The 27,038-nt window shown below is 34.7% G+C and overlaps 9 protein-coding genes across 9 annotated transcripts; 3 read left to right on the top strand and 6 right to left on the bottom strand.

The window, feature by feature from the left end:
• Positions 1-184: 184 nt before the first annotated feature.
• Positions 185-1,472, bottom strand: RO3G_00747 (uncharacterized protein; the record flags this gene model as incomplete). The annotated part of the gene is made up of 4 exons (XM_067655338.1): positions 185-192; positions 356-461; positions 519-1,222; positions 1,343-1,472. 4 exons carry the CDS (start codon positions 1,470-1,472, stop codon positions 185-187), a joined length of 948 nt encoding a protein of 315 aa, XP_067511439.1.
• Positions 1,473-3,895: 2,423 nt separating this feature from the next.
• RO3G_00746 (uncharacterized protein) lies at positions 3,896-5,609 on the bottom strand (the record flags this gene model as incomplete). Its single annotated transcript, XM_067655337.1, has 6 exons — positions 3,896-4,373; positions 4,434-4,555; positions 4,630-4,786; positions 4,958-5,073; positions 5,151-5,225; positions 5,352-5,609. 6 exons carry the CDS (start codon positions 5,607-5,609, stop codon positions 3,896-3,898), a joined length of 1,206 nt encoding a protein of 401 aa, XP_067511438.1.
• A 258-nt stretch (positions 5,610-5,867) lies between these two features.
• On the bottom strand, positions 5,868-6,973 carry RO3G_00745 (uncharacterized protein; the record flags this gene model as incomplete). Its single annotated transcript, XM_067655336.1, has 4 exons — positions 5,868-6,307; positions 6,602-6,663; positions 6,729-6,881; positions 6,930-6,973. The coding sequence occupies 4 exons, from the start codon at positions 6,971-6,973 to the stop codon at positions 5,868-5,870; spliced, it is 699 nt and encodes a 232-aa protein (XP_067511437.1).
• A 3,550-nt stretch (positions 6,974-10,523) lies between these two features.
• RO3G_00744 (uncharacterized protein) lies at positions 10,524-11,512 on the top strand (the record flags this gene model as incomplete). Its single annotated transcript, XM_067655335.1, has 3 exons — positions 10,524-10,652; positions 11,127-11,196; positions 11,379-11,512. The coding sequence occupies 3 exons, from the start codon at positions 10,524-10,526 to the stop codon at positions 11,510-11,512; spliced, it is 333 nt and encodes a 110-aa protein (XP_067511436.1).
• Positions 11,513-12,549: 1,037 nt separating this feature from the next.
• RO3G_00743 (uncharacterized protein) lies at positions 12,550-15,570 on the bottom strand (the record flags this gene model as incomplete). Its single annotated transcript, XM_067655334.1, has 7 exons — positions 12,550-12,619; positions 12,672-12,834; positions 12,888-13,010; positions 13,092-14,586; positions 14,648-14,727; positions 14,778-14,841; positions 14,911-15,570. 7 exons carry the CDS (start codon positions 15,568-15,570, stop codon positions 12,550-12,552), a joined length of 2,655 nt encoding a protein of 884 aa, XP_067511435.1.
• A 1,289-nt stretch (positions 15,571-16,859) lies between these two features.
• On the top strand, positions 16,860-20,048 carry RO3G_00742 (valyl-tRNA synthetase; the record flags this gene model as incomplete). The annotated part of the gene is made up of 5 exons (XM_067655333.1): positions 16,860-17,015; positions 17,068-17,185; positions 17,244-17,466; positions 17,516-17,762; positions 17,814-20,048. 5 exons carry the CDS (start codon positions 16,860-16,862, stop codon positions 20,046-20,048), a joined length of 2,979 nt encoding a protein of 992 aa, XP_067511434.1.
• Positions 20,049-21,005: 957 nt separating this feature from the next.
• On the top strand, positions 21,006-21,542 carry RO3G_00741 (uncharacterized protein; the record flags this gene model as incomplete). Its single annotated transcript, XM_067655332.1, has 3 exons — positions 21,006-21,024; positions 21,076-21,246; positions 21,304-21,542. The coding sequence occupies 3 exons, from the start codon at positions 21,006-21,008 to the stop codon at positions 21,540-21,542; spliced, it is 429 nt and encodes a 142-aa protein (XP_067511433.1).
• Positions 21,543-22,428: 886 nt separating this feature from the next.
• RO3G_00740 (methylase MraW) lies at positions 22,429-23,600 on the bottom strand (the record flags this gene model as incomplete). The annotated part of the gene is made up of 4 exons (XM_067655331.1): positions 22,429-22,433; positions 22,570-23,048; positions 23,101-23,260; positions 23,324-23,600. 4 exons carry the CDS (start codon positions 23,598-23,600, stop codon positions 22,429-22,431), a joined length of 921 nt encoding a protein of 306 aa, XP_067511432.1.
• A 2,044-nt stretch (positions 23,601-25,644) lies between these two features.
• RO3G_00739 (uncharacterized protein) lies at positions 25,645-26,998 on the bottom strand (the record flags this gene model as incomplete). Its single annotated transcript, XM_067655330.1, has 7 exons — positions 25,645-25,821; positions 25,875-26,050; positions 26,115-26,217; positions 26,272-26,335; positions 26,395-26,567; positions 26,622-26,671; positions 26,719-26,998. The coding sequence occupies 7 exons, from the start codon at positions 26,996-26,998 to the stop codon at positions 25,645-25,647; spliced, it is 1,023 nt and encodes a 340-aa protein (XP_067511431.1).
• Positions 26,999-27,038: the final 40 nt, after the last annotated feature.

Below are 27,038 nucleotides of genomic sequence, written 5' to 3'. Positions count from 1 at the left end.
ATTTATTGATTTTTTTATTCATGGGTTTTCCTATTGATGTTGGCTCATCCAATTTTTATATTCTATTCTAGACTTTTGCTTGGTGTGTGAGAAATCTAGATATTTTTGAAAGATTGAGTAAAATAAAAGGGGATAAAATGAAAAGTATATAAGTCATGAAGCTAACTATAGAGAGTATCACTCTTCAATCAACTATTATCAATAATAAGTATATACATGTATACAAGTATTAGATATCATTCCAGAAATAAATAAAATATAAATAGAAAGAACCAGTTATTCAACAAATCTAACTGTAAAAAAGAAGAAATAAATACATTTAAAATTTAAATATACTTGATTATAAAAGACTTACTTTTCGTTTTTCTAGTTCTTCTCTTTTGAATTGGCTTCTTTTTATATTCAACCGCTTTGTGAGTATCTTCATCAATTGGTTTAGGAGAAGTTTCCAGTGTCACTGGCTAAAATACGACGAAAGATGATTAATGTGTTATGAGCAATAAAATCTATATATTTACCTTGGGCTTAATTATGCCTTTTTCTTTTGCAAATTGCTCTAGTTGATCCAAAAGATTCTTTTCCAACAATTTGTTTTCTTCAGTGGCTGCACCCAATGTACCCTTTTTAATTTTTTCATAGAGTCTTTCCTTTTTGGAAGGGATACCAGCATCAAACTCATCGCCAAATTTACCTGACCCAATACAAAAATCAGGCTCGTCCCACTCAAACACGTGTAATCTTGGACGGTGAAATTGGCTTTCATCAAATTGAATAATTGTGTATTTTTTCATGTCTTCTAATTCCTCTTTCTCCCATTTTTTTTCTTCCAATATCTTGCCCTGATAAGGTGTTATTTCTCCACGGAATCTTTCTTTAGGTTTTTTGGGCTTATTGGCAGGTTTCTTCTGCTCATCATCATCTGTCTTTCTCTTTTTACGTTTAGAAAAGTCTGCTTTGGCAAGAATTAATGTTCTTTTCTTTGGAGCTTCTTGACTAGAGCCTCCAGCAGATTCTTGTGTACTAGCACGTTGATTACTACTTGGTGTTGGCAGATTAAGCCAAAAGGCCTCTTCTTTAGTATACTGCCTATTTAATGGTGGTGGTGGGAGACGCCCAGCTTTAGTAGCCTCTGGAAACAAAATTCTGCTGCTTCCACTAGAAGCAGGTGAGGCGGGTTGGGAGCCTAAGCTTACACAAGGCGATTGTGGTTGAGATTGAGAGTCTACATCAGTTATTTCCTTTAGTTGTTTCTTAAGTTTATTATAATCTTTGTAATGGATTGCTATTTTTGTTCAATCAGTAAGAAAAGCAATGTTTTTTAAATAGTTTTAGCATTATTTACCAACATCAGGACGTTTATTAATGTCTTCAACGGTAGGTTGGCGGCCATGTTTTTTATTAAACTTCTTTTCCCACCCCCTCAAACGTAATTTGGCATCATAAATCTTTTTTTCAATTTCGTTTATTTCCATTTTGATGAATAAAAAATTATGAGAAAGAACCTGCAGTGGTTCCACCGTCACTTACACTTTTTGAAAAAGGTGGTCGGACTTTAGACAAAATTTGATTGCTTTTTTGAATATTGCTTAAATCTTTTGGTCAAGTGCAATTGGTCAAATGAAACAGAGACATATCAAAGTATCTGATTATATAAATAGATCATTTATTTGAACAATTGTCAAATTGTTTTACGGAATGCTGAACGAAACGTTGAAAATTTTCTACTGGTATAGCTTCACTTGCCTCAATAATTATTGAACTGAGAGTTGCTATATCACTGAGCTTTGTTGGATTTATTTTACTCTCCCAGATTGCCTAAACCTGCTCAATGGGATTAAACTCAGGTCAGTAAGGAGGAAAATACATTGGTTTATATTCTCTTTTAATGATGTAGGGTCAATCATGCTTGGAACATGATTGGCTGAAAAAGCTAAATGTCCAGAACATGTCCATTGACACACTGTTCCTGATCAACATGAACTGATGTAGTCCTTCTTATATGTACAGACACTAGAATTAATTTACCCGGCATTATTATATAGATAATTTGGTATTTAATAACTATAAAACGACATCTGATTTTGATAATAATAAATCTAGTACAATTTCTAGCAGACTTTCTTTTTTTTTTTTTTTTTTTTTTTTTTTTTTTTTTTTTTGGAGGGTTTCATTTGTAGGTTATGGTCTCTATTAATCACAATACCAAGTGTAGGCCTTAGTCTGTAGGTTACAGTGATGATCGCTTATCCCGAACACCCGATTAATTATTAACATCATGCTCAGTTTTAATCAAGAATAAAGTATTCAACAATTGAAACGTATAAATAGTAACTATTTAAAGCAGAGATAAAGCACTTCCTTTAAGTTTATCCAGGTTCTAATCAACCTGCCCTTGTCTCTTTTTACATAATATTTTTATTTGAACTAATTGTATAGTACGTATACAACATTTGGAAATGACAAATCCAGCTTCGACAGTCAGAGTGTGCTTGACTTTCTTGATTAAAGGGGACTTGTTGTATTCATATGTCTATTCAAGCGGTAAATAGAGAGCCATATTCTATTATAAAGCTTATTACAGATAACTTCATACAACTGATCAGCTGGCTATTCAAATTACAACATTGACTGATGAATTTGAGTAACTTAAGTAATTATTGCCAGTCAAACATCTTGGTAGATAACTCATATATTGCCTTTTACCTGCTGCTTTTTTCCTTTGATTTAACAATGACTTAGTGATACCATAATTATTAAAATAAGTTGTATGAATATACATTGGCTCATCTCTTTTATCATTTGTCATATCTAAAAGAAACGCTCAAATGACAGCTAATAATTCGTTTTACATTCGATAGAAGACAGCATAGTAAACATGTTGTAACTCATCTCTCTAATTCATATAAATAAAGTTCACATTTTGATAATAAAGAAGACCTTAGTTAATTTTACGTTTGTCTATTTCGTGTCTGATTAAACAGAATTGTTCTTTCTAACAACACATCATTTACTCTCTTGAAGCATGACATTGAATGCTGCTTTTGACGTTTGATCAAATACTCTTTTACAGGACTTAGAAAGGAAGCACAAAAATGGAGATAGAGACACCAAAAGTCTCTTTTTTCTTAATAAAATGTCTTACAACAGAAAATGTACGGATGGGTTCGCTGTCCACTACTAAATAATGCCTCCTTTCATTTAGTACTTTTACAGCACATCCATAACTTTCGAAACAAATGCTAGCAGATGCTCGGTGCGAGTAATCATTATGGACTTTGGCGTTCTTGAATTCAACTTTGTGAAGCTTTCTTCTCTTATAGCAAAAAGAAAACAAAGATAATTCTGCTGGGATCTTTATCAATGAACGTCATTGTCAGACTCTTCTATAAAATGCTCCTTAGTTATAAATCAAATGATTAATTTTCTAATATATTTGATGAGTAATTTTGAGTTAAATAAAAAAAGAAGAGGAAGAAATTAAGGGTGGGGAGGGGAATATATAGGCCCCAAATCTACCATTCCGAGACTGTCTTCTTCTCTTGTTGGTTTAAGAATAATAGGGTTAATAGAATTGCTCAGAAGAGCAGGTGTAGTAGATGAATATCTGTACTTGGCTTTGTTTCCTAAGTGTTGCTTCTTAGCTTCCACGATCCTCTCGATGAATGTTTCCAGGATTTGCTATTTCGATAGTGGTATGAGTATTACCTGATACAATAACTCATTAGAAACATCACATTACCTTTGTATCTAAGCAGAACTTTATTAAGTCGGGCACAAAGTCTTGCTTATATTCAATCTCTGGGCGAATGAGAAGATAGGACTCTCTCCAGAGGTCAAACAAATTGTTCCCTTGATAGCATATGCTCCAAAGATGCAAATACTTTCCTATTGATTTTCAGAAGAAATTAGCAGCCTTGTTTTTGTCTAACATCAATGTTTTACCTGCTGCGTTCAAGAAAAATACCTTGATCTTTTTAAATTGGTCAGTTGAAGCATATTCAAATTCGTCAGCAATACACTTGATCATCGCAAGAGTGCCAAACATTCCTTTATGATGATCGAAGTTGAGTTTTATCTTGACCTTGTTATCGAAGCAACCGGAGGTTTCTAACAACAATAGCTCTATGTTTTGTAAACCGAAAAGCTTGATCAAGCCATCAGACTTGTACTGGCTTCTGTAATCGATATAGAGATTCGAAGCCTTCAGTTGTCTTGTCATACTTTCCAAGATCGGCTGACCTTCAACAAAGTCGGCTTTACAGTTGCTGATTGTGATGCTTTTTGCAATCACTCTCATATATGGATACACGAACAGTTGATTAAATGCATCTTCATTAGCATTGTGGTCAATATGCGAGCTGTATGATCTGTGACTAAAAAAAACGAGTTGGCTTATAGTTTTATGTGGTATACTCAAAATACAGTATACTTACACCTCTATGAGGATTTTTTCTAAAAGCTCCAATTCTTCAGCAGCTTGGCCATTTTCATCTTCAATAGCTCCTAAAAAGGAAGAAAGGGATCTGACCTCCTTTTTGACTCCGAGGAAATTTTCCTATAAACAATCAATGTTAGATCTCATCTTTCAAAGACATCTTGTATTAATGCATTATATAGACAAATTATTACTGATTCAGCAAATGCATCAATATATTGACGAAAATTCTCTGGAATGGAACTACATTCGGTACAACGGGCTTCCATATGCTTATTGTACAAATCATGATCAAGATGAGGCCTTGGAGACACTCCTTTGCCCGATCTGATGACACCATTGGCTTCTGGGCTATATGATAGAAAAATATTTATTTGTTTAGACAATAACTGATTTTATGATTATTTTGTGGTTTACCTATACGGATGAAATGTCTTTGCGTGACAATTTATATATTTTAGCCAGTCTGACCAGATGCTTTGCTTCTAAATTAAAACAAGTCAGGTTGTATGTAAAAAATACGGCTTCTTTCTTATATTTACGCTTTCCTCCTTTGGATCATCCTCTTCTTCTTCTGTACCTTCTTCTGCATCTTGATGTTTTCTTTTGGGTTCTTTGTCCTTTCCATCCAAATTTGACTATAAATAGGCAAACAAAGAAAAATCGTTGGATTTAATATTACAATGCCTTGTAATAGAAAATAAAGAGTACTTACGAAATTTGAGTCATTGACTTTGTTGTTAGAGATGTTGCAAAACATGGTGCCATTGATGTTACCGTTAACAATCATCTATGATGCAGCTATCTTTCGTTTTTTTGAGGCACGCTTTGCCAAATGCGCCTGCAGCTTGGATTTTTCAGACTAAAATCACGTTTGTCAGGTGCAAGCTTTATTTAAATTGTTGCAAGTGTTTACCTTTTTCTTTGATAGCAAAGCGCGCACGTATTCTTTGATACTATTAGGGGCTTCTTCCAACTGGACAATCCAGTGCAGATCCAAGTTGTAGTTCAATTCGATTCTTTTTAAGCCCTTTGACTTGTTGATATTATTATGGGTTTGTTCATAGTAATTTATAAACCCCAAATCTTTGGTGCTGTTTATCACAAAAAAATGTCTTGTTCCTTCTGCTACTACAGGAAGCTTAAAGTTCTTTTCTTCGTTGGTCATAACCATATACAGTGGGCCAAAAACCTGCACACACGCAACTCAGTTTTTCTGAAATACCAGTATAGATCTGTCAGTTTAACAGCAACATTATGAAACTTGGAATAAAAGAAGCTCTTATTGTTGTTATATATTGACAAAAGCTTCAAAGTCAGATGCGAAGTACACATCTAAAGAGCACTCAGCAAAGAGGAGGTCGGTGTGTGCAATTTTTTGACTTTTTTAATATCGAGTGGATCCGCTCTTTTCTGCTACGACTACTTATATTCAATCGGGAATACTATCTATATATTTGATGTATTGTTCCTTAGTAAACGAATTCCATTCATTTTTGACTTTTTGCCACAGTTCATGGATGCTGGTTGCTCTATTATCAAACATATTCAGCTTTAACTTCAAATGATGCCATATATGTAAAATAGGATTAAGGTCTGGACTTTGTGATGGCCAATCTTCAATGTAAACTATGTCATTGTCTTTCATCCATTGCGTCGTGGACTTTAATCGATGTTTAGGATCATTGTCGTGTTGAAATACCGACGTTTCCCAGTTTAGACCATAGTATACCATAGTGTCCTTTAGACTTGTACTAAGAATTTCTTGGTATACCTCTGAATTCATGATACCGTTGTAAATCTGACATGCGTATCCAGGTCCTTCGCTGGTAAAGCAGCCCCATAACATGAGGCCACCGTCTTCATGCTTCACTGTAACGTAGATATTATGAGGCTGTAAATGATCTCATTTTCTTTTCCAATAGTATTTGCAATCATCAGAGTCTCAAATGTTAATTTTCGTCTCATCAGAAAACATAATACGCCGCCAACCATGTGCTGTCCAATATTGATGTTTTTTGCCCATGCCAATCGAATCTTCTTGTGTTTTACAGTCAATAATGGTTTCTTCTTTTTGCTCTCAGCATAAATTTCAACTGAATGCAAAACATTAATGGCCGATTAATACGGCATAGGATGCCCAAACTCCTCCAACTTCATTTGTACATCCTTGGCTATCTTTAAACAACCTATGAGTACTTGTTTCTTGATGTATCGACGAGTTGATTCTATCACAATGCTTGGTCTATCTCTTCTTTTACGTGTTCTATTATGCATCCACTTATTTGCATACCTATTGAAGGTATTTATATGCACTCCAACTCGTTCCTCAATAACTGTAGGGTCATCACTATCTTCCAATAGTGTCTTAATACTATTTTGAATATCGGGTGGAGGCTTCTTGGGCGAATCTAATGATATATCGACACCGACGATGTATGATGGGCTTGGGTAAAGTAGGAAAGAAAGAAAAAGTCAAAAAAATTGCACACACCGACCTCCACTTTGCTGAGTGCTCTTTAGTTCGTTACTCCACATCTGACTTTGAACTGTTTTTCAGTAAGTAGTCAGTAAGAATTTCTTTTGTTCCAAGTTTCGTAATGTTGCTGTTAAACTGACAGATCTATACTGGTATTTCAGAAAAACTGAGTTGTGTGTGTGCAGGTTTTTGGCCTACTGTATGTTGCTAAGGAAGAAGCAGTTTTTTAATGAAAAGGGCTGCTTCTGTGTGCTTTATACTATTTTCAGAATTTAACATCGCATTCTTACAAATTGTATAAATTAATTCGGCACTCGTTCCTGAAAATAGTGCATAACATCCAAAATCGTTATATTACATATTTACTCATTTTACACATGAGAGAACATAAGTTTTACTTTTCATACATATATATCAAACTCATAAATTAAATAGAAGTATTAAACAATGATATAAGCCGTTAATTAATTATCTCTTTCCTGAAAAAGTAACTGTACATTTTTATATAATAAAATAATCATTAATTCAAGGTACAAAAAAAAAACGCACTTGGAGAGCAATATTTATTTATATGTTCTGAGCAATAAGGGGCAGGTTAAAACTATTTCTCATGAAAATTGTTACACACGGAGTTCGGAATAGATTTACGTCCCTTTTTAATGAAGCAAATTAAAAATCGCACTTATTTTTATAGCAAAAACAAAAAAAAGCGAAAGATGATTATAAATAAAAGAAAAGCGAGATTTTTTTAACTGCTTGTATAATTTTAATGCCACAAAATAAATAAAGCATGTGTAGGCCTTTAAAATTCTTACGAATTTCATGCAGAAAAAGGTTGTACAAACAAAGGAACCAGGCAAATGCTTTCTCTATTAAACTATAAAGCTCATTTAAAAGTAAAAGCTTATTATTTTAATCTTTAAATGATAGAATACAGTATATAAGAAAGGTCAATAGTTGTGGTTAAATGATTTTTTTCTTGCATTTGCTTATTCGTTAGCCTAGAGAGGCTTTTTTCTTTTATTTACCATCCATTTATGGATAAACAAGTTTTTTAAATTTTATAGAAATTCAAGAAAAAGAGGGGAATGATTCAACAAGAATGTAAAAAAAAATATTTAAAGAATTCTTTTTTGCCAAAACTTTTTTCTTTCTTTCTTCATCAAACAATTACTCTTCTCTAAAACTGGTGACCTAAATACTTTGTCTTTTCAAATCTAAACTTGATTCTTATGGTCTTTTGTCAAAAACTTCTCTTCTCAAACAAATGCTTTGCTACTTTTGTGCTTCAAACATCTCTCTCTCTCTCTTTGGCCTCTTAAAATCTCTTATCTGCTATCAACTTGGTCTTTAACCAACGTTAAAAATATATGGCCCACATAATACATCTATTCTCCGCCTCTTTATATGGTCTCAGTTAACACCAAAAGTTGGTGTGCTCTCTTTTGTTTATCTTTCTATGGTCTCTTTGGTTCTATTCAATGTTAAACGCGTTATTCCATTGATTTCAGTGGTTAAAAAAGAAATCATATCTTGGCCTCATAAAATGGTAAAAAATTTTTCCTTTGTACTTTATAACTATTTTATTAATATTCTTGAAATAGCTTACTCTCTCTATCTTTATTAGTCTTGGTCAAGAATATCCTTTTTGCTGCCTCTTTGGCTAAAAAGTAATGCTCATAGTAGGATTGATCTTTTTATTAACTTATTCTCCTAGTTTAATAGTTTACTTTCTCCTGTACCGATGATTTTTCTTTAAGGCTGCTTTTGTACTTGTTTTTATGTCTGTATGGTTCACTTGGTAGCAATCCTTTCCTGTAAAAGCTCTCTTTTGGTAGTCTCTTTATTATCTTTGTAATCTCTTCTCTTTCTATCTCTTTATGACCTCTTTGCTATGCTTCTAAAATCTGTGGCAGGATGGGACGATGATCTGCTGGAACTTGTAAGCTCTAAGGAGGAATGCGAACTCAAGTAAAGTAGCACCCGCTCTGTTCGTCCAAGTGACATACGGAAGATGCCTTAACATCCGAAGTACAGACCCGGTCACGCTTTGCTTGAGAGAGGGTGATCCCTAGAAACAGGGTATATCTTTCGCAGAACATTCCAGACATAGACTTAGAACCTGACAGTGAACGGAACGCCCTTCGGGTACCACTCATATCCTATAGACTTGAAAAAGTGTTTATAAGAGTAATTCAAGGGTGATTCTTTATTATTTCTAAAAAAAAAGAAAAAAAAATCAAAACAAAAACAAATTATACCTTCCAAAGAGGCTATTTACAAAAAGGTTGCTATTCAAGTACTTGGTTCTTCGCTATTCATCAATATTTTGCTATCAATAAAACTTCAAAAACAATGTCTTTTTCATTTCTATAAATCATCTATTGAAAAATTGCTTGTTTCTAAAAAGCACAATAGTATCTAATGAACGTAGACCCTCATCTAATTTTCGTATTGCTTTATTATATGTAATTTCATTTTTTGTTATTTTATTCAAAAAATACATTTGAAGATTATATCAGAAGCATAGTTGGTCTTCCACATAACTGAAGCAAGGAGTAAAATAATGTTATTCAAATCAAAGAGAAGTTTCCAGAATAAAAAGATAACTTATAATATACATACAAAAGGGCAAATGAAAAGATTAGGTTATTGTGATTATAGATGATGTGAACACCTAGAAGGAGTATGAAAAGAAGTCAAGCAATAATTGAAGTCAAAAAGGAGCATTGCAGACGTTGAATACTTCCTTTTATAAAAAAGTAAATTTTAAGCTATACTTTAAATTATAAAATGCCTTTTTTTAATATTCATTTAGTAATTACATGTTGAATCTGCGGTTTATTTTTACAAAAGAAATTCAACTCAAAAAATGAATGTTTTGCTGTGTACAATAGTGATGATCAATAATGATTCCTTTTGCAAGAAGGATCAAATATTATTAATAATGAAAGCGGTACGGAGAATATTTTTCATCCTGACATGACTGCCTCCAAAGCTTGCAATGCTCCCTGCTAAAACAGTAATTGGAACAAGAAAAGGCTATGATGAAGTGGGATTGAGTACCTCTCCCCAACCATCAGCGCCAGAAGAAGAAAGGAGCAAAATCCTTTGAATAACGGATAATCCGAGATTTCTAACTTTCTCAATAATTGTTTCCAAGAGCATGGAGCAACTTGGCTGACATACCAAGACAATCTTATTAACATGATTAAATTGGATACTAACATTCGTCTCCAATGTATTTCACCTGATCAGAAAGTGAATGGGACACTATACATCCCTCAAACAATACAAACCTATAGGATGGTTTGGATGCCGGTCTTTGATTCATCACTCATTGTAGTTCTTGTCTTCATCAGCTGTCAAAAAGGTTGTTTCTGAAGTTGACTTCTAAATATTGTAAATTTTTCAACAATGATTGGACTTTACACAATTTCGATCTGTTTGTAGCCAGCCTCTTTCATGTGTTATTTTTTTGAGTAATAAGGAAACAAGCTTTGTGAAATTATTGAAATTTATGATTGCAATAGGTCTGTGGATGTTTACACTGAAAGCTTTATCAACAAAGAAGGAACTTCGCCTTTTGCATCATTGTTATCAATTAACATGATGTACTACAACACAAAGGCCATCATGATGGCTAATTTAGTCGAGAAAAATTTGATAATTAGGACCAAGACTTGTGATGGTTTGGAAATCTCCAACTTATGCATTGGTTCCATCCACCAAGCAAGCGTAGGAAGTACTACAAGTTTTGATTTCAACTATAATAATACTATGACGATGGTGGTCTTTTGAATGTAAATTTGATCCAAAAGGCGAACATCCTAACCAAGGACAAACATGCCAACAAGCTTTCCCTTTTTGGCCTATTAATTCAACTTTGTCGAATATGTTCTAAATTCCAGTTTCCATTTACATACTTTTGTGTCGTTTATCTAATATATTCACTGCTAATTATTGCTTACAACCATTTACTATAATCACTCTGGCAGATCAAGACGCAAGGATTAAGACTCAAGTGTCAAAGTTGCTCATAGCTGCTTCGAAAAATTGCACTTTATTTAATTTCTAATAATCATCCAATCCCAATAAAGTAACAACTTGTGTCATTACACAAAAATGCTCCCGCTGGACAAGCTAAATCAGTATTGATTAATATTTAGATTTATTTAGGGATAGTGATCAGGACGCTCTGGTAGTAAATAGCAAACTTTTGAGCAAGCAGCTGAATCCTTAGCCAGGTTGATTTTGTTCCACACAGTCTTCATCAATCGAAGTAATATAAGGCATCTTTTTGTCTCGCAAGTAGCATTCTTTTAGCTATCTTTGTTATTTCCTTCTCTTGTCAATATTGGCTTTTTAAAAAATATATGTGTAGTTCAAAACATTTATTAAATAGGTCTGTTTAAACAGACATCATACTTAAAGATGAAATATCTACAAATTTCTCGAATATAGCTTATAAGGATTTTATTGCAGGCATGTCCGATTCTGTTGGTCAAATATCCTTCTTCCAACAACTCTTATACACGGACGAAGATCTCTCAATTGAGCTAAGTTTTAGTGAATACGAGATAAGACAGACGCAGTAATATCAACAATTTTTAATATATATGTAAATGTTGGTGTGTATATTCATATGCACATTATCCATCACCATGTAATGACTACTGAATTTCCAGTGCTGATACAACACATCCAAAATGTTGACCATAAAGTTGATGTAGTGTCCTATTACGACATCTTTGTTGCCATCTGCTGTCTTTCTTTCTTTTCTTTTCTTTGCTTTTTTTGAAGGGATGGTGGAAAAGCTGCGTTTGAGAGTTTCATCATCGTGCTCACAAAGCTTATGAAGAAATTGCATCAAGACTGATTGTCCTGCTTTCCCTTGCTTTTGGTAATTTGACTGTTATTCACATTCCTTTCTTAGATTATGCAAAAGAGCGCTTCAGATTGATGTGAAATGCTCTCTTCGTTTATGAACACATGCTTACGAGCATAGACTCAAACTGTTTCCCATTCACCAGAATCGTTCAATTTTCTTGGGTCTATTTCCGTCAACAGGATAAGCATGCACGCCCTTGAGGTTGATACTACATTTTTCGATAAAAAAATTGTATGACAATTTTTTTTATATCAATTCTAGTAAATTGATCTGTTAGATTTGTCATTATTTGAGCTAGCTTTTCATGTAATCAAGCCTGTCAAAAATCGCTTTTAATTGGACAAGATGCCTTGTGACTTTGTTCCAAACTTGAGAAAATCATAATAAACCCTTCAAAAATATTTTTTCTTGACCAGCTTAAAAAACTTCATGTCACTATTGTCTCAGTTCACGAAATCTGCATTTCAACAATTCACAAGACAGCAGCAACCTTCATTTATGTACAACATTGTTCGTACTATGAAAGTTCGATCTTCTGTCAAGAAATTATGTGATGGTTGTTCAACAGTTAGAAGACGAGGAAAGCTTTTTGTTACATGCTCAAAAAACAAAAAGCACAAGCAACGCCAAGGTTAAAATAGATACAGAACATATATAAAAAACAATGTGTAGATAATAAAAGGATAATACTTTGTCTTGTGCAGCATTCTTTCTATAAATAACCTTATTCTATTTTCTTTTGTTTCAATTCATCGTTTGACGATATTTGACACTTTCTAAACCAACACCAGTAATTGCTGCATGAATATATCCACTAAAAGCATGATATTTTTAGTATTTATAACATGTTTGAATAATAGACTTACTTTGAAATAATGGCATCAAGAGCAGAAGGATCAGGAACATCCATAAAAGAAGCTGTAGATAATGACAGGGACACGCCATTATCCTTCAAATCGTTTACTTTCCATACATTCAGTCGTTGATCAGTAGAACAAGTTAATACTTCACCATTGATATATTTAATACCTATTTACATGTCAGTAAAATAATCAATAACGTTGCTTATATGCATTTCTTACCGGTGACTGATGATGCATGAGCATTAGGGATTATAAAAGGATCATTTATAGACTTTACTGCATTATCATGTTGAATACATAAAAGGCTTGCTGAAACAGCATTGTCTTCGCCACCAGAAACAACTAGCAAGTGGTTTTTGTCTATTTTGTAGAGTACAATGTTTCAGCGTTCTTTATTCTGCCTCTGTTTTTCCTATGACGTACCTTTATATGGGACAGCCTCCAGTGCATTGACACCAGACATATGTGACCTATAATAATGCAAAGGTTTTAACAATCCAAAAGCTGCTGTAGTAGGTTCAGCTTCTAGTTCATCCACTTTTTCCAAAGCGCTGTAAAGCTGATCACTAATGTCCCACATGGCAATTCCACCTTCAGTAGCAGAAGTGAAAAAATAAACGTGTTGGTTGATTTGAACATGGCATATTTGTAGTATACATTTGGCATGCCAAGTTCCATCTGCAATCAATGAAAATTTCCTAGTGGTTTCGTTAAACAGCCAGAATCTGATCATAGCATCAGAATATACAGCACCAATGATATGATATTCCGGAGTAATAGCAAATGTTGTTGTATCCATGATTCTAACTTCTATATCTTTTGTCAAAGATGGACAATTTGCTACTTCTAAACAGTTTAAATGGACAGGCTCATTAATTGACTTAGATGAGGCCACTTCAATCTTCCAACAACGGAGTTCTTCTAGACCACCACTCGTGAACAAAAGGGATGAAAAGCCTTGGCTAAAGTCAATATTTTTTATGACTGTCGTGTGCTTGCGAATATTAACGTGCGTATAGAAGCCAGATGGATCATTAGGCATGTATTGCTGAATTCTAAGAATTGTATCTTCACCACCAGTAGCAAATAAGATGGGTTTTTGTGTACTGTCGATAGTGATGGAATCGAGGAAACGAAGTGCACGAACCTCACGGCCATGATAGTTATGTTGAAGTATGCTATCACTGAATCCATCATTGATACTTGAGGTATCACGGAAATAAGCAAACAAGACTTCTTTTCGGATAAAGGCAAATGCAGATTTGTTTAATTTGCCGTCTTCTGTGGAAAAACTCCAGCGTCTATGCCCTCCACCACAGTTGATTGAAACAACAACAAAGTTCTTTTTTTCGTTGTATACAAAAAAATTTTTTCTAAAGAATCCGAGTAACAACAATTCTCCGTCTACCAGAAGTGACCCTTCCAACGTGCCCTTGGTAACCTTGTTGCGGTAAATTTTTTCCAGTATCATGTCATGACTTTGAACGACAGTATCGCCTCGACTAGCAACACCTAATTGAGTTCCTTCTTCAGAAGAACATCCGGTATTTGACCCTTCCAATGATTTATTAACCACTGAGAGACGGTACTGAATATAGCAACCATCACGACCTGTTGTCCAAAAAATAATACCGTTGCTTTCTTCTTCTTCTTCTCCTTCAATTTCAGTATATGTGCTTTGACGTACCAAGACACTTGTTACTGCCTGACGTCCATGAGAACGACGCATCTGTAAGGAAGCCTTTAAATCTTGAATGGTGCCTTCTTGTACATCTTTATGACACGGCATACGGTATATTAACAAAGCAGATTCTCTTGATCCACAAATAAGAATGTTTTCATTTTCAGCAATACCAACTGATAAAACAGTGGTCTTTTCGGTAGGCATCTCAATATTATATAAGGTTCGAATAGAGGGCTGAGTTCAGCAAAATGTTAGTAAAAGGCAAATGTATTGACAAGTAGTTTTTTCTTCGCACCTTTGGATTAGAAAGATCTAATATATGAAACAGAACTCTTTCGTTGTATCCATTTGACACAACATATAATATGTTTTCATCTACAAGAGTGGATTAATTTCAATTGAAAATGACTGATTTCATTATTTACCAATTGATGATGCCTCAATAAATATTTCAAAGAGTTTTTGTTTATGAGCAGATATTTTGACTGGCTAAAAATAATAAATTAAATTTTTCAGTTGATTCTACGAACAATAATAAATAAAAATCCAGAAACTTACTTCAAACTTGTTCTCTGGACTAATTACTATCAAATCACCGTAAATGTTACCAACAATTACAGTCCTACCGCACTTCGAGCTTTTCATAATAGCATAATTTTTATAAGAAGGGTCATATTGGATCTCTACCCATTCATATGGTTGTTTCTTTCTGTCACACTTCAACAAATGTCCTTCAGTAGTTGCTCCTACCATCCATTGATCTTTGACCATAACAAAATTGCGAACATAATCCTTTTTCTTATCAACTGGTAATGGGAAACTGCAAAGGTCTTCCTCTGAGTCAACTCTATTGTTGCTTATGGAAGCAAGTGACCAAAGGCGAATCCCCGAATCTTGACCACCAGTAGCTACAACTTTGTGTTCAGGATTTATAGCACAGCTCCAGACATTTTTGCTAGCATGTCCTTCCCAGCAGGCTATGCATTCACCGTCTTCCTCATTATTGTTATTTTCGTCAGGTTGTGAAATCAGAGTGTTTTTCCATACTCTGCAAGTAGAATCTTCAGATATACTAACGAGGTATTCATCTACAAACTGACAATCCCATACACGGGCTGTATGTCCAAATAACACTAATGGCTGCTTACTGTATCCACAAATCATTTTCACCTTAGTTTTCATACGTGTGTTGTAGCTCTTTTCTACATTACCTTTCATCTTCTAGTGACCATATGCGAATAGTTCTATCATCTGACACACTTACTATCTGACATGCATTTTCATTGAATCTAACACAAAATATAACGCCTTCATGGCCAATTAATTTTCTAAGAACAGCTGCATCCCCGTTCTCATCTTTTTCAAATGGTTTCCATAGATGCACTTCATTAAATACAGTGCCTGAAGCCACCATTATCGTGTCTCTGGTAGTACCAAAGATACGAGCTGAATACAAAATACAGCGCACTTGGCATTGGACAGAATATAAAACATCAATTGAGCCTGATGCATTCAATTGCACAATTTCTAAAAAGTTGTGCGCATATATGATCGACATTTTGTTGGATGGATAGTCCTCTTTTTCTATTATCCATTGTGCATCCATAATCCAATCTTTAAAAGGACCGTATGATTGCTCAATAGTACAACTACATACATGTTAATGTGATATTTGGTTAAAAAAGGTATGTACTCCATCTTAATTTACCTTGCTTCATCGTCTGATACTTCAAGTCGTAAAATTGAAAGATATTTTGACCCAAGTACAGCAAATCTTCTTGCTTCAGTGCTTGAGTTAAATGCTATGTCTGGATCTATTTGTAAAGTAAGTTGATTTTCCTAACTTTCTCTACATAGCAAAGTCATATCAGACCTACATGGAACTATACGATGTATGCGATTAGCAGGCATGACATGATCTTTATACAGTAATTTTCCAGTATGAACATTATAAATTTTCAAAAAAGGGCCATGTCCTGCAAGTAAAATGCGGTTGTTGTGAAAGCATAAGCTAGTAACTATTCCTGAGAATATCTCTTTTTCCAAAACCTAGCAAAATGTTTAATGCTTCTTAATAGAGGGGTAGTCTCAAGTTATACCTTGTCTTGAACAGACAATTCGCTTGTCATTATTTTTTGTTTTATGGCAAAGGCACCGCCTTGGAAAACTTTGCAAGCATATATTTCAGATTCCGGAAGGATTGCTCTGATTGGCCGAAATATAGAAATAAAGCTTGTTGCAGCAATGAATACAAGCTTATCTTAAGGTGTATGAATCCTAAAGGATGACTCATTATGAGCTATAAGATAAACAACGTAAACAAAGAGCTTCCTATCATACATAGCTTAATACATGTGACAATCCAATGAGACCGATAGTATACAAAATGACTCCAAAGCGAATGAGTTTCGTTTATAAATTCAACTTCAGATAAAAAACTTTTGTTTTCAGGACTTTTTTTTTTTTTTTTTTTTTTTTGAAGTTTGGCATTTTCCGAAACTTGAATCATGGCCGATCCCAAAGAACAACAGCAAAACGCACCCGCTGCCAACGCTGCTCCTGAGCTTGACCCTGCTGCCGCTGCTAAAAAAGCTGCCAAGGAAGCTAAAAACGAAGAAAAGCGTCTTGCCAAGTTAGCTAAATTCCAAGCTAAACAAGCCAAAGTAACAAACAATAACAAAACAAGTAATGTAATTTTATTAATATGATGTGTAGCTCAACGAAGCCAAGAAATCTGCCGCTGATAATAACAATGCTGAAAAGAAGAAGAAGAAAGAAGCCAAAGCTCCTGCACCTGTCTTTGTTAACAAGACTCCTAAAGGCGAAAAGAAAGGTAAACAAAAAAAATTTTATCGTCGTATGCTTTCTTACATAAAAAATGGGATGATCAGATATGTCTGAGCCTATTGCCAGTGCCTATGACCCTCGTGCAGTTGAAAGCGCTTGGTATGATTGGTGGGTCAAAGAAGGATACTTTAAACCTGAATTTGGACCTGATGGTAAGCCAAAGCCTGAAGGTACATTCGTCATTCCTGCCCCTCCCCCAAATGTTACTGGTTCCTTGCACATCGGTCATGCTTTAACTGTTGCTATTCAAGATGCCCTGATTCGTTGGTAAGTTGACTATTGAAAAAAGTAGTAGAGAATCTAATCCTTGACTTAGGCAACGTATGTTGGGTAAGACAGTTTTGTTTAACCCTGGTACTGATCATGCTGGTATTTCATGTCAGTCTGTTGTTGAAAAGATGTTGTGGAAAGAATCAAAGACAACTCGTCACGATCTTGGACGTGAAAAATTTGTTGAAAAAGTTTGGGAATGGAAAGAACTTTATGGCAACAAGATTCACAACCAATTTGAGCGTCTTGGTGCCTCATTTGATTGGGACAGAGCCGTCTTTACAATGGATCCCGTAAGTACAAAAAGAAAGGTATCATTCGCTCTATCTCACAGCTCGTGTTAGCCTCGATACCGTGCTGTACAAGAAAACTTTATTCGTCTTCATCGAGATGGTATCATTTACCGTGCTAATCGTCTTGTCAACTGGTGTGTTGAGCTCAATACAGCCTTGTCCAACTTGGAAGTTGAAAACAAAGAATTGCCTGGCCGTACTTTGATGAATGTTGCCGGTTATGATGAAAAGGAAAAGTTTGAATTTGGTGTTCTTAATGAATTTGCTTACCAAGTTGAAGATTCTGAAGAGCGTCTTGTTGTTGCAACTACTCGTATAGAAACAATGCTTGGTGATACAGCTATTGCTGTTCATCCTAACGATGAGCGCTACAAGCATCTTCACGGCAAATACGTCGTTCATCCTTTCAACAACCGTCGTATTCCTATCGTCACTGATGAAATTGCTGTTGATATGAGCTTTGGTACTGGTGCTGTCAAGATTACTCCTGCTCACGATTTCAATGATTATGAAGTTGGCAAGCGTCATAATTTAGAATTCATCAATCTTCTTAACGATGACGGTACCTATAACGAAAATGCCGGTCCTTACAAGGGCATGAAGCGTTTCCATATCCGTAAACAAATCACGGAAGACTTGAAGGCTAAGGGCTTGTTTGTTGGTGTCAAGGAAAATCCTATGAGCGTTCCTGTTTGTAGTAAATCTGGTGATATTATTGAACCTTTGATGAAGCCTCAATGGTGGGTTAAATGTCAAGGCATGGCTGATAAGGCTATGAAGGCTGTTACTGATGGTGAACTCAAGATCTCACCCAAGGTCTCCGAAGGTGACTGGTTCCGTTGGTTGGGTAACATCAACGATTGGTGTATCTCTCGTCAATTATGGTGGGGTCACCGTGTTCCTGCTTATTTTATCAAGATCGAAGGTGAAGATAGTGACAGTATGAATGATGAGATGTGGGTAACTGGTCACGATGAAGCTGAAGCTCGTGCTGCTGCCGAAAAAAAGTTCCCTGGTAAGAAATTTACTCTTGAACAAGACCCTGATGTATTGGATACTTGGTTCTCCTCTGGTTTATGGCCCTTCTCCATTCAAGGATGGCCTGAACAAACATTTGATATGGAGCATTTCTATCCTGCTAGTATGCTTGAAACCGGTTGGGATATTCTTTTCTTCTGGGTTGCTCGTATGGTTATGCTTGGTATTCAATTGACTGGCAAGATTCCATTTAAGGAAGTGCTTTGCCATGCTATGATTCGTGATGCTCACGGTCGTAAAATGTCCAAGTCTCTTGGTAACGTCATTGATCCAGTTGATGTTATTGAAGGTATCACTCTCCAAGGTCTTCATGATAAATTGAACCTTGGAAATCTTGATCCTAGAGAGATCAAAAAAGCTCAAGCTGGTCAAAAGGCTGACTTCCCTAAGGGTATTCCTCAGTGTGGTACTGATGCCCTTCGTTTTGCTCTTTGTGCATACACGACTGGTGGTCGTGATATCAACCTTGATATCTTGCGTGTTGAGGGTTATCGTAAGTTCTGTAACAAGTTATGGAACGCCACTCGTTTTGCTTTAATGAAATTGGGTGATGACTTCAAACCCAATGCTTCTGCTGAGCCCAATGGTCATGAATCTTTGGTTGACAAATGGATTCTTACCAAACTAAACAAATGTGCTGTTGACACTAACAAGGCATTAGAAGAACGTAACTTCATGGCTGCCACAAATGCTGTTTACCAATTCTGGTTATACGAACTTTGTGATGTTTACATTGAAGCTATCAAGCCTGTTTGTGATGTCGACACTACCAATGATGAAGCTGCCCAAACGCGCAAGATCACAGCCCAAAATACCTTGTATACATGTCTTGAGGCTGGCCTTAAGCTTATGCATCCATTCATGCCTTTTGTTACTGAAGAATTGTATCAACGTCTTGGTCGCCGTCCTGGAGATAATGTTCATACCATTGTTAAAGCTAAGTTCCCTGTTGACAACAAGGCCTTCAGCTTTTCCGAAGCTGAGAAGGAATTTGACGTTATCTTTGAAGGCATCAAGACCATCCGTTCTATTGCCACACAACTTGCTCAAAAGAAGAACATCGTTGTCTCTATTCAAACTGGTAATGCTGCCCTTCTCAAGCTTTTTGAGAATGAAAAGAGCACAATCGTTGCCTTAGCCAAGGGTGTTTCTGAATTATCTATTTTGGACGGAAGCGCAGAAGCTCCTGCTAACAGTGAATCTGGACAAGCTGTTGAAGATGTCACTGTCTTTGTTCAAAAGCAATAAAATGATTAATTCGTTGACCCTTTTTTAGTATTCCCGTGCCTTTTTCCTTTTTATGAGTTCCTTTTAGCACTAGCAATTTTATAATATTATGTCTCTTGTATTGTCTTTGTCAAATCAGACACCTTTCAAAAATCCAATACAACATTTATAAGTAGTAGTTATTTATGGGTTATCAACAATGAATAAGCTTGGGATTGATAATGTATTGCAAACGGCTATGTGTATGTCTTAAGTTCTTTTAAAGAAGCTATTGGTGCTTCCCCTCCTATTCATATGCTCCCAAAATGAGATTCTTTTCGTTTACCTAAAAATATTACCTATATTAATCGAGGCTGATATCTAAGATCGAAATCATGCGATTCTCAGGGTTACTCAATGCTGAAAATTCTCATGCAGTCTTGAAAGCGGGCTTTTTATAATTTATCTTGTTTCTCGAATGAAGAAAAGCTTTATACTTTCTTTCTTTTAAATAGAAAAAATATCACAATGACCGAGACTATCACCAGAAAATTATTGGTTGTGGGAGGCAGTGGTTTTTTTGGTATTATTATAAATTTATTTCATAGAAATATTGCTTTTAATAGCATTTTAACAGGACTAAATGTCTGTAAGTTGGCAGTACAAAGAGGTTGGGAAACTGTTAGTTTGAGGCATGTATAAATATAACCGAAGATGAATTATAAGCTAATATCTTATCTTGCAAATAAAGTCGAAGGGGTGAGCCAACTTCTTTTCAGCAAAAAGGAAAACCTGAGTGGGCCGAGAAGGTATAAATCATTTTTCTTATGCAATATTAAATTTAACTGGCATTGGAAAAAAAAAAAGGTTCATTGGGCTTCTGGTAATTCACTTGAGCCTAGTAGCTATGATGATTTGTTGCCTGGTGTAACTGATGTGGTCCATAGTGTGGGTATTTTAATGGAAACAAACAATAATGGCTCACCTGTTACATTTGAAATGATGAATAGAGACACAGGTATAAAAACGCAGCAATGAACCATTCTCAAATTTTTACATTCTTCTTTAGCTATCACTGTAGCTAATGAAGTAGCAAAACTACCTTCAATAAAGTCCTTTGTGTATATCTCTGCGTCTGAAATATCACCACTTATTAACCAACGTTATTACACATCAAAGAGAGAAGCTGAAGATTACTTGTTCAAACAAGAGAATTTCAAGACGGTCGCTTTCCGACCAGGTAATAAAAAGCACTTTCTATAAAAAGTTTACAGCCAAACTAAAAATAACTATGAAGGTCTAATGTACAATAGCAGTAAGCCTTTCCTGGCTCCTGTCGTAGCCTTGCTAAAGTTGGCAAACATGGTTACAAATCCCTTCAAAAAGGGTATAGAGCGCATACCAGGAGGAAAGATGTTTACTGTACCTCCATTAGAAACCGAGCAAGTGGCTAAAGCAGTAATCGCTTCAATTGAAACCGCAGAGCAAGGTGTATTCGAGGTAGAGGATATTGAAAAGTTAAGTCAAATGTTTTGACAATAAATATTTTGCCATTGTCTTTACAATTTATAATTGATGATGTAACTGTTGTATGCTGGTCTATTAACATTTTTACTATCAAAACATTCTTGACTACGAATAAAATTAATTTAAAAGCTGATCATACTTAATCACTTGAAGTTTCAACAGTCGAAACCTATAACTGAAAGATTGTACATGAGGATCTTAATAATCCAAGTTAATATGTAAAGTAAAAAAAAAGCTTTTTTTATTTTTGACATTAATGAAAGGGGAGATAAAATCAATATTTTATATAAAAAAGAACTAAAAAGTACATTTTAAAAGTGTTATTTGCTTTCTCGATTTCACGCAATAATGATATGGTTTGTATCATTAAAAAACAATTCTGTATATTGCATAAACATTTTTCATCCACTCGAGAAAAAAAAAAAAGCATGAAAATTAAAATAATCCACCATCAATAGACCATTTGCTTAAAGAAATCCTCCAACCTCCCTAATCATTTTTGCTGATTCAAGACCTTTAAATGTTTAAGAAATTTCTGATTATTAGTCACATTAACAACCACAGAGTTCTCCTCACATGAAACTTCTTTTTAATACAATCTTTTATTAAGAAAAGAAATGATGAATGCTGTTTATAGTACATGGATAAAATAAAGATCAGTTCAAATTCCCAAAAGGATTTAGAGGCGATGCATGGGTACGTTTTGCAATTCTTAATTTAGCTGATCTACTACGGGCGTTTTTTTCTATTTCTTCATCCGATGGTTGTATTACGTGCTTTGTGCAAATTTCAAAAGAAGGTACCATCTTCTCTGTTTTCGAAACAGGTTGTTTACGCGACACTTCTAGATCCCCATGCTTTACCGCCTTTCTCCACTCTCTGTTTGCTGCACGTTTTAAGCTGAATTGATTCTGCTGAGCATCTGACATAGACCTCTTCCCCGAACAATGATTTAAAAAGTTTTTAGCAATTCTGTCTTCTAAAGAATGGAAAGTGACAATAGCCAGTCGGCCCTCAGGCTTTATCAAATACTCACTTGCTGTCAATGCATTTTTAAGTTCGCCTAATTCATTGTTGATGTGGATACGGAAAGCTTGGAATGTGCGAGCTGCTGAATTTCTCAGCATGTCGTCATGACCTCTTTGCCATCTTGGCTGAGGACATGCTTTATGAATCACAGCAGCTAGCGCAGAGGTAGTCTCGATGGGTCCGGATTGCCTCGCGTCAACGATAGCAGTGGCAATTTTTCGAGATAATCGATCGCCTCCGTATTGATATATAATATCTGCAATCTCTTCCCGAGAAAAATAATTGGCAATCTCATAAGCTGATATGGATTTCTTTAGAAGTTCAGCTTCGTTTTCATGAACGGGTGCTTCCGAATTATCCCTTCCTCTAGAAAACATCCGCATATCTAATGGGCCGTCTAGTTTATAAGAAAATCCTCGTTCGGGGGTTTCTAATTGTCCGCTGGAAACACCAATATCCATCACCATACCATCAAAACAAGGGATTCTAATAAAGATTAAGATTTTGTTTCTTTTCTGCTTTTTTTCTCTTATTTTACTGTTCGTCAAAGTGGGTTAAGCAATAGTCATAAATTGAACCAAATCTTCCAAGAACTGGAAACAGCCGATTTTTGTATTGTTTTAACTGTGACAATTTTAGTGCTTTTTCATAAGCTGTAGGGTCCTGATCAACAGCAACTACTTTACAATTACATTGATCTACAAGCAAAAAATAAGCAAAAAAAAAAGGCAATCTTATTAATGTACTGCTCTACTATTTACCGAGAATTGCTTTTGTATATCCACCATCGCCAAATGTCAAATCACAATAGATTCCACCTTCTTGTGGTTGCAAATAATGCAGCACTTCAGATAGCATGACTGGAACGTGTACTTTTGTATAAGGTAGTGAAGTATAAAAGCGTCTTTGTAGTGACAAATTTACATTTCTTGCTAAGAATCTTGACAACATCTTGTCAAGAACAAATAAGAAAAATTTTGAAAATCTGAGTTTACTATAGATGAATTGACTTGTACTACATTCAAGGCCATTTTGCATTGTTTTAAAAGATAAGCTGTTTATTTATTGTCTGACAAGAATATTGGATTATTTTCCCATGAAAATAAAAAAAAGGGAGATTTGGAAGAATTCGGATTCAATTCAGGTTGCAAAGACTGTAAAGAAGAGGAGAAGAAGGGAAAAAGAACGATTTCTTTTTTTTTTTGCGTTTCTTTCTTTTTCTAAAGTAAAGCAAGAGATAGCGGCAAATGGTAGCCAATGTTATAGAGCAATATAAAAAGAAGAGGAATTCTTCTTTTTTTTCAAGGATTCAATGTACAAAAATCATGTTAACTTGTATGAAAATAGATAAGTTGTAAAGAAAGAAAAGTGAGGAGTGATGTTTCTTATTTGCTTACCTTTACTCATTTGTACTTTTGAGTTACTTCTCTTTCTCTTCTTTTGGTTGCTCTTTTTATGATTTTTCTTCTTTTTTTCTTCAAAATTGTCAATGTTTTGTGTAGAAGGTTTTTTGAGACAGCTTTTTAGCTGTAGTATAGTAGAAGTCCTTTCTGGTAAATCGGTGTTTCTGGAACAAGCTGAAGTATCTTCTTGTATTTCTATAATGATATCTTCACTTAACATATCTTCATTTAGTGTTTTTCGTTGCCACTCTTCACGTCTTATCCTTTTAGCTGCATCACGGCACTCTTCAAAGGTTGGTAATAAATGGACAATATTATGGGATAAGTCAAAACTAACACGGCGAATAGGAAACTAGTTTTTAATAAAACATTAACAACAAATACAAATTATCTTTTTATTGTATTTTACGGTTTCTTTAGGAGAACTAAACATGTTTTTTGTAAAAAGAAGAAAAAAAAAAAGATTGGAACAGGTTTGACATTTTAGTTTATTTATATGAATTGAGTCACCTTCTTATCCAATCAAAAGTTTAATCGCTAGCAACTCATCATGTTACACACAAACACCATTTATTATGCATACAAAATCAAGTCTAAGAAAGCTATTTAAACAAAATTAGCTTAAAGAATGCAGATTGTTGGAGAATAATTTAAGTAATCCAGTCATGTATTAATTTGATATTCCCACATGATTGTTGTGACAAATTCAATAGTAAGAAATAGAGCCAATCATTATTATCAATCTATTTTACCCCTTTGTTCACATAAAAAACAATCTTTCTTTGAAGAATAACCTTAATTATTTAATCTCATCTTCTTAACATATCAATCTGAATACAATCGAAATAAGACTTGATGTTTAGCAACGAATATTGCTTTTCGTTTTGTTCATTTATAACCAATATAAAGCCATAAAAGGAAACAATACGAATATATGCTACTTAACTCATTACTTTTATTACCTATCTCATCTTATATACCACATCAAAACACGACAAAGAAAGTGTTTAGCAGTATATTCAAACGGTATTGTTCAATAAATAAAAATAATAAGAAAAACAAAAAGATTTAATAAATGTAATTTATTTGCTGAAAAAGAAACATACATAAAATCGCTTTATACCATAAAATACACTATTTCTTTTATACAAGATTAAGCTCTCTAAATAAATATGTAGTACTAACAAAGAATAGATTATAAAAGATATAAAATAGCTTAAACGTAAATAGACCAAAGAACTTTACGAGTTTATGGTTTTTTCTTCAATTTGAGATTATATTTTGTCATGAAACATTATATAACAAACAGAGGGAACATGATCTATTTTTTTTATACTATCAATAGAATATTTATTTCATACGATCGATTTTATATTAACAAAGTCAAGACGAAGTTATCATCGACTTGGTCTTATTGGATCAGGACGATTAGGACGAGGAGATATTGGACGAACAAGTGGTTTGTAGGGAGGCAAGTTCATGGTATTTAATTCAAAGTGGATTGCTTCATTACACGTATTTATACAATTCCTTATTTGTTGTCAATCAGTTTGAAAGGTTTCTTTTCTTTATGACAACATTCTCAAAAAGAAGTGACAACTTTTATTTGTTTCAATTGTTGTCACTAGCAATAATGATTGTTCTCATAGTTACATTTTATTTTTTAAAAACCTTTGCCGTTAAGAAGTTGATCCCAATGCACCCATTTTATCCAATGCGCGAGGACCCATTTCTTCCCATTCTTGTTTAGAAACCCACCATGACTCTTTATCTTTCATGATATCAGCAAGTACAGCACCACCAAGGTATACCATATGCTTACGTCTAGGTGGATCTTCGATACGGATCTTGAAATTCTATAAAATCATTTTAGTCATAAATTGTCCTTTGTTACGAAGCATAAACTTACGCTTAATCTACTTGCGTCACCGTTTAATACATTTGTAAGGTAAAGCTGTTTCATTTCCTTTTCTAAACGACTAGGTAAACCAGGATACATAGTGGATCCACCGGATAATACAATGTGTTTATAGAGATCAGCACGGATATCTATATCTGCTGATTGGATGGTATTAAACAACATTTCTATTTTAAAAAAAATAATTTTTAAATACAACTCGTATACTATGCTTATCAATAAACACTTCACCTGCCATTCCTGGTGCTTCTACATCAATCAAGTTGGGCTGGAATAAACATTCGGGTGCTTCAAAACGTTCAGAACCCACTTTAATAACACGTCCATCAGGAAGCTTTAAAAATAAAAAATGATTAAATATGCCATATTGTATAACTCAAACACAAACCTCATAGCTTTCTACTAATGTCGTAGTTTCATTGCCTAATTTTTGGTCCAATTCAAGATCATAGCTTTTAAAGGATATTGATTAGACATATTAACTTTTATGTAAAGTCATCACTTTACGTACCTGACATAGCAAAGCTTCTCCTTAATTTGACGGACAGTTTCAAAATCGGCAGTACGATTAAATGCATATCCTCGATGAAGTAATAACTTGATCAAATATCTAGTGACATGACGGCCAGCCACATCCAGACGACGTGTCAAATTAGCAGGTGCATAGCCTTGATATACAGGTACCTTTTTTAGAGATAGTTTGAGTTTTTCTATTTATTTCTTTCATATATCTCTTACAATGTGTGTAACACCATCTCCAGAATCAACTACAACACCAGACATCAGGCCTACATTATATCAGTCCCTCATCCAGTTATCTTTTTCATTATTTCACCTTGTGCAAAAAGAGTCAACACGGCCTGTATGGCAACATAGATTCCCTGAAACCCATATTCTTCAAACATAATTTGTGCCATTTGTTCTCTATTCTGCTTTGGGTTCATAGGTGCTTCGGTCAGCAAAATCTTTGAGTCTCTTGGATCAATCTTTAGCTTTTCATCAAACGTATAGTTCCACAAATGACGCATATCTTCCCAATTACGAATAATACCGTTTTCCATTGGGTATGACATTTGAAGGATGTTTCGAAGTTGAGCGGCTTCATCACCCACCATAATATCTTTCACCTGAAGGTTGCCTACTTGTTCTTCAGCA

Source organism: Rhizopus delemar, genomic scaffold (genome assembly GCF_000149305.1).
Source record: "Rhizopus delemar RA 99-880 supercont3.1 genomic scaffold, whole genome shotgun sequence".
Taxonomy (NCBI): Eukaryota; Fungi; Mucoromycota; class Mucoromycetes; order Mucorales; family Rhizopodaceae; genus Rhizopus; species Rhizopus delemar.
The sequence above is the reverse complement of the archived record's forward strand: the minus strand, read 5'-3'. Positions and strand labels throughout refer to the sequence as shown.